This window comes from Ictalurus furcatus, chromosome 24, assembly GCF_023375685.1.
Source record: "Ictalurus furcatus strain D&B chromosome 24, Billie_1.0, whole genome shotgun sequence".
NCBI classification, from domain to species: Eukaryota; Metazoa; Chordata; class Actinopteri; order Siluriformes; family Ictaluridae; genus Ictalurus; species Ictalurus furcatus.
Genome location: NC_071278.1, coordinates 17,997,425 through 18,008,250, shown reverse-complemented (window position 1 = coordinate 18,008,250; position 10,826 = coordinate 17,997,425). Strand labels below are relative to the sequence as shown.

The following is a 10,826-nucleotide window of genomic DNA, read 5'->3' as shown; positions in this document are numbered from 1 at the left end:
AAAGTCTAACACTTCTATAATTCCCTGTTTGTGCTGGAACAGGCAAATCCACTGGATTCAGATGACTTAAAACTGAACTGTAGTTTGACAGATCCCATATACTAACTACATGAGTGTTTATATCCTATATATAGAAGTCCACTTTAAAATAAGTGGACTTTTCATGTGATGTATGTAGATACTGTCTCGGTCAGTAAGAAAATATAGAAAAACCACAATTTAACTTTTACACCAGAAAGAGATCTAATTGTATATTTTATTTCATCTTCTTTTTCTGTTAGAGACACTTCATATAAAGTGGGACAGTCACTATTAGGAAATAAAAAGCTTTTTCATCTGCATCCATCTGCAGTAAGTGCTTTATCCTGGTCATGGTGGATCCAGAGTCTATCCCAGGAACACTGAAGGTGGGAATACATCCTTGATTGGACACCAATTCATCGCAGGGCAACGTACACACACAGACACACACAAACCTAAGGACAATTTAGCATTGCCAATGCACCTACAGGGACTTGGGAGGAAACTGGAAAAGCTGGAGAAACCCTATACAGACACGGGAAGAACATATTAAATTTCACACAGACACGGAACCCAGCTCAGAATCGAGCTGGGACCCTGGAGCTGCACCATGTCAGCAAGCAAAATATATAGCAAAATTACACATAACCATTAGTTTAATTTTTAATATTTACTTTTACATTAAATAATTGTTTTGTGTTTTTTTTTTTTTTTACATTAATGTGGTTTTATAGTGCAAAGCATTTAAATAAACATTTTCATTTAGTAGGCATCACAAAGAAAGCAGAGCTGCTCAATCAGACTAAGCTGGGGTTACTTCTAAAAACTGGTTACGAACTATTCAAACTTAAAATGTAACTTCTAAGTTGAATTTTTTTTTTTAAGTAAGACAGAACATTAAAAAGGTTTAAAAAATACAGTCTGAAATATTAATAAAATGTTTGTACACAATCTAAATTATTTACTATTCTTTACATAGGACCCACTCCCTCTATTATAAGTTACACTGGGGGCCATGTCTTAAGGCCAGTGGTTAAAATATTTACTCTTCCTCTTTTAAAATTTTTTTAACCTGATTATTAAATGGTTGTGTGAACTATTTTATTTTTGCATGTAACTAAAATCCTCCACTGCACATTTCAGGTGATTCAGCTGCCAGGATAAAGGGGTCCAGGTCAAATTCTGGAACTGAGAACGGCAGATCTGAAGTCACATCATCCAAGCAGGCAGATGGCACTGTAAAAATAAGAGAACGATACATTTACTCTACAGTTCAGTCTAATCAATTTAGGAGTTGATGACAGAGGAAGCTAAAATATGATGCAGGAAAAAATTATGTATAATGTAAAAAAACAAAACAAAACCATGACTGGTATATTAACTGCCAAAATAGATGATAAATTATGCCAGACCTGCAGAACCCATGCTGGGAAAACTACATGACACATCATTACTGTAACTCTGGGATGGTGAGTTCCTGAAGTGCTCAACATCACACAGATGTTTCCCCTCTACATCCTGACATTTGGAGTCAGAATTTCTGGTGACCTTATGGAGTTGGCCAAGCTGTACAACAAATATGAGAAGAATGCGATTCAACACTAACAGTTCAGCAGAGTGTAAACAGTAGTTAATAAACTGCAGAGATACAGAACATTTTGTTCATGTCTACCTTCTGTGAGAGAGCTTCTGTCTGGCTCGGTGTCAGGTGAAGTCCAACATAAGATTTCTGCAACGTAAAATGAAGAGTAACGAACAAAACCGTGATATGCCAAAGGTCTTACTGTTTTCCTTTCCGTGTGTCTCGGCTTGGGACGCTTCACGGGGTCAAACTGTGACATTTTCTACTAAATGAAGTTCTGAAAAACTAGTTACAGCATATTAATGTGAAAAAGGAGAAAACTGCATTTAAAAGATCTCACTCAGAGGACTCCTGGGCGGTGCAACCAAAAAGTGTTTGGCCTATCGTTCAAACATGAATCCAGATAATGCCACAGGCATCGTTGACTGGGAGTCTAAGAGAGCAAAATTGTCCATAGGAGGGACGGCGTTACTCTCCAATCAGAGTGACACTAATCAGTGCTGGTCATCTGTGAGCAAAAGATGGCTAGCTTGAAATCACAGAGGAAGCTCATGCTAGTCCTTATCCTCCCAGGTAAAAGATGTTGTACGCTAGTAGGTGGGAATCATAAATGAACGGGGAGAAAGTGGGGAAAAAATAATAAACGGTTTCAATCAGACTCCACTAAAAAGCACAAACACACTAACTTTCTAAAAGCAACTGCTATTCATTGATTTCCCAGACATTTCATTTAATATGCAGTAAATAGTATAGAAATAAATTATAAGTATTTTTTGTGGAATATATATTTGTTTTCTTAAAGAAAAAAAAAAAACTATTTTAATCAAAACCTGATTTTTCATCATTTGTGGCTGTTTTCCAGATTTCAGCTATAATGCTATTAGACTTTACACACATTCTAATGTAATGTAACATGGAATATAGTATTTATTAGGACTGCTGTATTAGTGTAAAAACATATGGGTGTAGTATAAAGTATTCAGTATGTTTCTAGCTCTGGAAACCTGTGTCTTTACATTCTGTAATTTTCTAGGCCTGCGTAAGAACTGTGTACATACATTCTGTATACATTTACTGGTGAATGTGTGAATAAAGTGATGTTTTAAAATTTAGCACCAAACTGAAAAAAATCCCCATGGTTTTACCATCTCCCAAAATTGTGATTACCCTACACAAGTCAGGTTAATAAGAACGAAGTGCAGCACTCACATTGCGAAGCCCGAATTTATTATCCGGTGAACTGGTGGAAGCCATTTTACTAAACTGGAGAGCTTTCTGAGAATGGACTGGTTTAGAGCTGTGAGCTCTCCCTCTTTCAGTTTCTTGGACCAGCTTCTTGGACTGTAGTTTTGGCCGTTCCTTCAAGTGCATATATGTCCCGAGAGATCTTTGTCTTCTCATATCAGGGACGTTTTGTCGATTTAGTGGATTGTTCCATGATGTGCATTCATCCTGAGCTGGCAGGACATTTTGATGGCGAAGAGGCTGCTGATTCTGAGGACTTTCATCTTTGCTTTGGCAGTGTAGCGGGTTCTGGTTGTCGTTTATGAGATGTATTTCGTGATTCCAGCATTGGTTGAGTTGCTGGTATTGCTGTTGGTACTGTGGTGGAAATTGTTGTGTTTGTTGCTGTAAGTATTGTTGAGTCTGTGCACAGTTTACTGGTTGTTGCTGTGACTGTTGATTACTTTGAGTCTGTTGGTACTGCTGTGGTGCATGCGGTGTGTGTTTGTCTAGCTGTTGCTGTGGTGTGTAGTGATATGGACTCAGTAGGCTGTCCTGTGTTTGGCATTGTCGGCTCTGAAGCTGCATATAATGTGGTTGTGGTTTACACTGAGAGCTTAACAGCTTTGAGCCTTGCTGTTGGCACCATCTGGTATTTTGTCTGCACTGATCCCATCCCTCAGACTGATGGAGCTGCCAAGACTGAGAAGAATTATGAACCTTTGGAGTCCCTGTTAGAGGAAACTGACTGTAAGGATATGGTGGTGGTTTGACCTCTTGTCGTAGTTTCGCGCTGTTAAGTGCAACCCCCTGTGAGAATATCCAAATCAGAGACTGATATTCCAGCAGTTTATATAAAATCATTTGAATTCACATACAAAATGTGACAGACTAGAAATACACCAGATACATGAAATGTTCATGCTGTAATATAAAAAATATACAATGTCTTCATAGTGAAACGAGTGTGCAAACTTTTGCACACAACCATACTTGACTCTTCCATTAATTGCTTTAATTATTAAACTCCTTACATTACATTCAATACATTCAAATCTTACTTGGGTTATACAGGAGAGCGTGGGAGACAGAGTCGGTTGTTGCCAAAGCGATTCTTCACCACTGGGCACCATTAATGGGCTGAGCTGGCTTCTCCTTACTGATGAAGTCGTATGCGACACCGTTACCTGCCCACTAGTACGTGGTGAGCAGGAGAGAGAAGACGAGGAGCAAGAGCGAGATGCACCGATCCCACTACTATAGCTGCAGCTGCTAGCTGTTGACTGGAAAGACTGGTTACTCAGAGACAAGCTACTAACGGAGGACCGCAGGGACTGGCTACTAAGGGAGGACTTCAGGGACGAGCTGCTTAGTGACGTGCACAGGGACGTGGAGCTTAGAGAGTCATGTAGTGAAGGGCTGCTAAGCGTCGTCTGGAGATTAGGGTTGCTGAGAGAAGACTGAAGCAAGGGATTACCGACGAGCGCCTGGAGAGATGATAACAAACCTGAGAAAAGAAGAAAAAAAAGGACCATTACAAACCAGTTACCTCAGAGGTTCACATCACTGAAATGTCTGCACATTGCGCAGAATCATCAAATTTACACTCACGCATTCTGTGTTTGCATTAATGAATATTAAATTCAGTATGAAATCAGCGAATTGAAAAATGTATTTCAGTTATATTACAAGGTAGGGGACAATCACTGTCGGTCGAGACTTCATGTGCGGCACTGCTGGGTAGGTGGTGTACGCCGGTGGAGCTGCTGATTGGGTTGGTGTTGGTCGGAGGTTGTAGGTTTGAAGCGTCGGGCGCTGCAGAGGGCAGACACAGACTGGAGAGGTCTGGCAGAGAGCCGCTTATGCTGAGAGAAGAAACAGCAGATGGGAAACTACTGTAGGGATAAAGTGATCAAATCTACCTCAGCATTTGAAAATGTTTTGAATTAGTCATATACAAAATGGGCTATATTACAATTCATATCTTCATTAATTTCAAGTATTTTTTCAGTATATTAGATTTTCTGGAGGTTATTTTGATTTGATAATACAGGGTGTCCTGAAACTCTAAAGACTGGAAGTGTTTCAGACCAACCGAGAAGTGGACGTCCACGAACATCCACTGATGAAGGCAGAACCGATATGGTGGTGGCAAACATAGTTCCCTATGTATGGAGACTTTAGGGACACCCTGTAGAACTGGGGATCACCCAGTTCAATTTGATTTTAATTCAGACTGCTGCATATAAAATCATATAAAACAGCCTACATTACTTTTGCCTAGTAAATGTGCACTGTGTATTATTTTTGTGTATGAAGGCAAAAATGTTCTATGTCTTGGCACCTGATTAAGGAATAAAACATGACTGGGCAAGCTGTTATGGGAAAACAAGCAGAATTACTGTTACAACCCCAAAGTAGATTATTTGTCTATAAACAGCATGTCCCAAAGTGTTTTATTCCTCTTATGCCACAGCAATTTTCCAACAATTATAATTTTGTACTTATTATACCATGACATGTCAAACGTTTTATCCATTTACATTTAATGTTGAGAAACATTCTTAAAACTAGTTAGTTCCTGTTATCACTTTATTCCTATAGTTCCAATATATACTCGATCACGTTATTGTAGCTATATACAGTTGCCCCCTCACCCATCTCTCCTATATCTCTTTCTCTTCAAGATAATAAGACAAAATGTACTTTGTCATGTTACTGAGAAACTGCGAAGCTTGCTGTCCTGAAGACTTATCTGTGGTGGAAAACTTAAAGAAACAGCTTTACATCTGACTGTTACAAAGCATCGGCGCTGGAGACTTCTTCCTTAAATGCTAAATGAACGTCACAGAAAACTTCACCCTATCAACGATTATACTTTGTACATTTGTGACTTGTCTTGCAGCTAGCTCGACGGTCAGTGCTGCTATAGAAAAATGAATAAAGACCTTTTGACTAATCAGAAGTGAGAATTTAACAGTGCTGGGATATAATGTAAGGTAATAAACCAAGTATATGAACAACCAAGTTATTGAACATCCAGTGCACTGTGACGGTTCTACAGCAGCGTTGTTATACGGTACATTAGTGAGAACATGAAGCGAATAGAATTATTTCACTGTGTACTTAATTAAGCTGAAAGAGATCTTACTGATTTCCAGGGGTGTCACATCCAGATAATGTTGACGGTATCTGTGAAATAATAGATATTACAGTACAATTAGCCAATTCTTTTACAGCCCCAATTCCAATAAAAGTTGGGACACTTTCTTGTTTCTTTTTAGTAACACTTACTTTTCCAGCCTTTTGTTGCCCCCATTCCAACTTTTTTGAGACGTGCTACGGCCATCAAATTCGAAATTACCTTATTTATTCCTTAAAATGGTACATTTCCTCAGTTTAAACAGTTGGTATGTTTTCTATGTTCTATTGTGAATACAATATGGGTTTATCCGACTTGCAAATCACTGCACTCTGTTTTTATTTACATTTTACCCAACGTTCCAACTTTTTTGGAAGTGGGGTTGTAAAATATGATCGCTATTCAACCATTTTGATTTGAGTCCTCTATATGAAGACCGTCACCTTCTGTAATTTTGCAGTCCTTCCTTCCTCTTGGACATTCTCCTCAATCAGAGGCACTGGAGGTGAAAATAATGGGGTCCCTTAAAGAAAAATGTTCACCCAAGAATTAATACATCATCTTAGTATTATAGTGTAAGTGAAGAAATGTGATGTGTAAAGTGCATAAACAATAATGCAATAACTAGAACAAGCTAATGGATGCTAGGAAAAAACAAGCTGTCATCCTACATTCTGTCTAAAGCGGAAGGTCTTTAGAGGCCGTTGCGAACGGAGTCAGAAGCTCATTCCAACACTTATGAGCCACAACACTGATGATTGGTTCATACGAGGAGGTTATGAACCAGACAAGTAGCGTTCATATGATATCACATATGAAGGAAGAACAGCAAGAAGACAGTTGCAGTAGTGACATCTAGGAATAACTAATGCTTGTACAAGAAATTGAGGATTCTGCACACATAAAAAGGTTAGATTCTTCTGATCGTCATCTGAGAAGATATAAAGTCATGCCAAGCCGTTTTTAATCGCAGGTTCTGAATGTTAATGGTCACTGACGGATCCAGCCGCAGTTAGGCCTCTACCGGCAGGTATATCAGTTCAGTTCAGTTTTCTCGTGGTAGAACTTCTGATGGTAGATCTTAACCCAGGAACAGATATCACAAAGGTGGTCTGAGCAAGTTGGGAAGGGGACAGAGGAAGAAAGATGTGCATCATCTGTGTAGCAATGTTAAGATAAGCCATGAGACCTGATCACTGGGTCCAGTTATGTAGGAAACAGGGCGAACAAGTTGGACCTAGTATTGACCCCTGAGGCTCTCCAGTAGGTAAGAGGATGAAACAGAATCTCTCCAAGCTATACTAAAAATGATTTTAGATATATGTAACACATTTTAATTTCATTGTATGATATTGAGAAAAGAGCATTTTTTAAAAGTAGAGTTAAACAAGCAACACTGACCAGTTTTATTTGAGCAGCCAGTCAAGACCTGTTCAGGATTCGGGTCACCGCTATAGATCATCCTCACACTGGTGTGAAGGGCAGAGTCTGAGCGAGTCCTGATGAAGGCAAGAGTGTAAGATGATATCTGTGGCAGTACAGAATAGACAGTATAGATACCACACAGATCTGTGCTCACCTACTAAGGGCCGTCATCGGCGTTTGGTCCATCTGGCTCTTTTCATTTGCAGACCTGTTGAACCAGTTCCTTTAGAGAGACACAGGAAAAAAAAAAAAACAACACAAACAAATTAAAGCCAAAATACAGCTGTACACATTGGGGATGTCGCAAAGCATTTTGAAAATGACAAACAATTAACCATACAATTAATAAGCATTTAAAATCAAACTGGTAATAACATGGTACCCAACGTACCTCCGCCAGCTGGGGCCTGAGGGAGGAGACAAGTGGGCGGACAGATAGGGGGCACTGTCGATCTGTAAACTGCAGTTAAGGTGATCATTCGGAATTGTGACTACAGTCGTTACATGACTAATCGAATGAATGAAAGCTGTGTGAATGAAAGCTGTAAAGTGGGAGCAGATTATGAATCAGTTTTACAGAGAGGGATACATGTCTCCTGTTTGGCCGTCCATGAATGCTGGGTCTGTGATCTCTCTGTCCATGTTCTGTCCTCACATGGTGCAGTTGGGTGACACTGTAATCTGGGTTAGACAGGAACTGGCTCTACATGTTTGCAAACAAAACAGAGAGTAAGCTGTTGGACGGTGGACAGAAAACAAACAAAAGGCAGTTACAGTAATCACACATCGGTCAAGTTTTCATGTATATATAATGCAGCCCCTGGACAAAAACAAACATTTGTTGTGCCGTTCCTAAAAATTAAGTCTTTCCCCTTGCTTTAATATAAGCACCAATACTGTCAGTTAAGGATTGCACCAGTGTCTTGTATGCATGTGTGTGTGTAATATATATTATATATATATACAAAATGTTTAAAGCATTAGTACTCGCCTGATTTCCTGTTGGATATGCTGATATCTGACTGACATTTGGCAGCGATCCTCCATAATACGAGGCCAGGCTCTGCGCTTGCCGAACTTTCTGAGCCTGAATCTGCCGAGTGAGTGATTTGAGAGTTGTTATGCGTTGCAGCGCAACAAATCCTCGTTATAATACAAAAGGCTTCAAATACCTGCAGCACATTTACAGTATGGTCGATGAGGAAACAAAAAGACTTTGTAGTCTTATAGCAGGGTTAAAATGTTTCAAACACTGCTTCAGTCAAGGCAGGTGTTAAAAGACAAAATTCACCCTCAACTACTGTATAATTAACATGAGATCTTCAATGGTGGCCAAGACTTTTTCTTTTTAAATTTAAACTACTGTCATGTTTTTACATTGGGCAACAGATTCTACATTACCCACAATGCCGTCTGACTACCTGCTGTTAGTGGTGCCTTCATCTCTACCTAAAATGAGCGATGTAGCAGCACTTTGTTCCTTTAATCTGTCCAGCTCTCTCAGATCAGTTTCCAAAGCTTCAACTATCATGCTTACATCACCATCAATGCCATCGAAGCTCGTCATATTGTAGATTACTAATTAGGCAAGCCAAGTTTCTTCCATTACTCAGCGGATCTGCATCATACAGGACAATTTTTACTTCCTCCATTATGTCGTTGTATTCCTGTTTAATAGGACCATGAACGTCACTGGAAAATAGTGAGAAAAGAAGCTCCTGCTCTTTTATATTTAGGAGCCAACAGTGAAACTGAACCATTATCACTAATTTTTAATTTATTAAACACCATTATAACGGCACTAGTCCACTTGTAACGTCCGCACGGCAGACAACCCATATCTCCTCTAATCGCTAACAAATTAGCTCCATAATCTCTAAAAATATAACAAATATTTAAATATAAACATATTTACTAATGAACCAAATATAATATTAAATATAATCATTTTAGTTTCAGGATAAAGCATATACATTTGGCCATTAAAGCAAAATGTCTTCACGGCTTTACTGTACAATATAACTGCCAGAAAAGAAGCATATAAATATATATAACTATATATATATATATATATATATATATATATATATATATATATATATATATATACATACACACACACATACATACACACATATATGAAATATACAAAAAAATATATATATTATTTTGCTGACAGCAACAAGTAATTTGTAGTTAATAATAATAATAATAATAATAATACAATGTTTATTTACTTAGATGACTTTTCATTCATATACTATAATACAATAAAAAAGTACATCTTAAATGATAAGTAGCAGAATGTACAAGGGTCAAAAAAGAGTAAAATATAGTACAAATATGAAGAAAATAAAAAGTACAAAAATGGAGATAAAAAGTACACAAACATAGAATAAAATAAAATAAATTAAAGTCACTCAGCCATAATAAACCCTGAGTTTAACTGCTGATCACATTCAACAAGCATCATGAAGCAACAGGATGTGGTTTCTCACACCATATTTCAAGCCTCAAGCAAAAAAGGTTACTTTTTAAAGTTGTATGATTTTAAAGTTGTATGTTGATTCAATCTGCAGATGCGGACTGTAATGTACTGTAGAGTTATAATATATTATAGTTAAATCCGTGAAAACACTCGTGTGTGTGTGTGTGTGTGTGTGTGTGTGTGTGTGTGTGTGTGTGTGGACTGAAGGCCTTGACTCACCCTGGTGGAAGTGATGTCCATCATAACCTCCTGGAAGGCGGCTGTATCTGCGGCTTGCCGCTGAATTTGCAGGGCGATTTTCTCGCTGAATTTGCGGGGGTTGCAGGTTAAAGACGCGGAGCCTGAACCGCTCCACTGCCCGCGTCCTGTAGTTCCGATCGCCGCTCCTGTCAAGTTCATTATTATACCGTGTTGTACAGAAGAAAAGTTGCCTTCCCGTTATCCAACATGGACATTGGCCCCGAGAGAGAAACGCTGTAGAGATTACAGAGAAATGCATTGTGGGAAATGAAGTTCGGAACAACAAGCGAGCTTCTGAAACTACAAGTTGCTAAACAGGGTTGCCAAGCCTTCATGATAACCCTGCTCGTCAAAACCAAAAACTCAACATCTGCTTTCCCAGACCGTGTGCACGTACATTTACAGACATCATACCATTTCATGGAGCAGAATTATAAACATTTTCAAGCACTTTCCCTTAAACCATATTCATTTTGGTTAGCACGTTTTGCCTCGCACCTCCAGGGTTGAGGGTTTGATTCCTGCATCTACCGTGCGTGTGCAGAGCCTGTATGTTCTCCCTGTGCTTCTGGGGTTTCCTCCAGGTACTCTGGTTTCCTCCCCCAGTCCAAAGACATGCAGTTTAAGCTGATTGGCATCTCTAAATTGGCAGTAGTGTATGAATGTGTGTGTTCTTGTAATTGCAATTGTGTAATTCCAGGGTG

General features: G+C 38.9%; 1 protein-coding gene across 6 annotated transcripts; it reads right to left on the bottom strand.

Annotated features, from left to right (window-relative positions):
- Nucleotides 1–242: 242 nt before the first annotated feature.
- On the bottom strand, nt 243–10,498 carry crtc2 (CREB regulated transcription coactivator 2). Of its 6 annotated transcripts, none has more exons than XM_053613124.1 (15): nt 10,102–10,498; nt 8,386–8,487; nt 7,984–8,097; nt 7,786–7,847; nt 7,549–7,617; nt 7,371–7,468; nt 6,413–6,492; nt 6,122–6,166; nt 5,979–6,019; nt 4,517–4,722; nt 3,889–4,334; nt 2,813–3,637; nt 1,694–1,750; nt 1,434–1,587; nt 243–1,257 (listed from the first exon to the last, which is right to left on the bottom strand). In XM_053613124.1, exons 1-15 carry the CDS (start codon nt 10,279–10,281, stop codon nt 1,139–1,141), a joined length of 2,598 nt encoding a protein of 865 aa, XP_053469099.1. In that variant the 5' UTR covers nt 10,282–10,498; the 3' UTR covers nt 243–1,138. The 6 variants fall into 6 exon arrangements, with proteins under 6 accessions (XP_053469099.1, XP_053469100.1, XP_053469096.1 ...); XM_053613125.1 differs by having other exon boundaries at nt 4,517–4,692; XM_053613121.1 differs by having other exon boundaries at nt 5,979–6,166.
- Nucleotides 10,499–10,826: the final 328 nt, after the last annotated feature.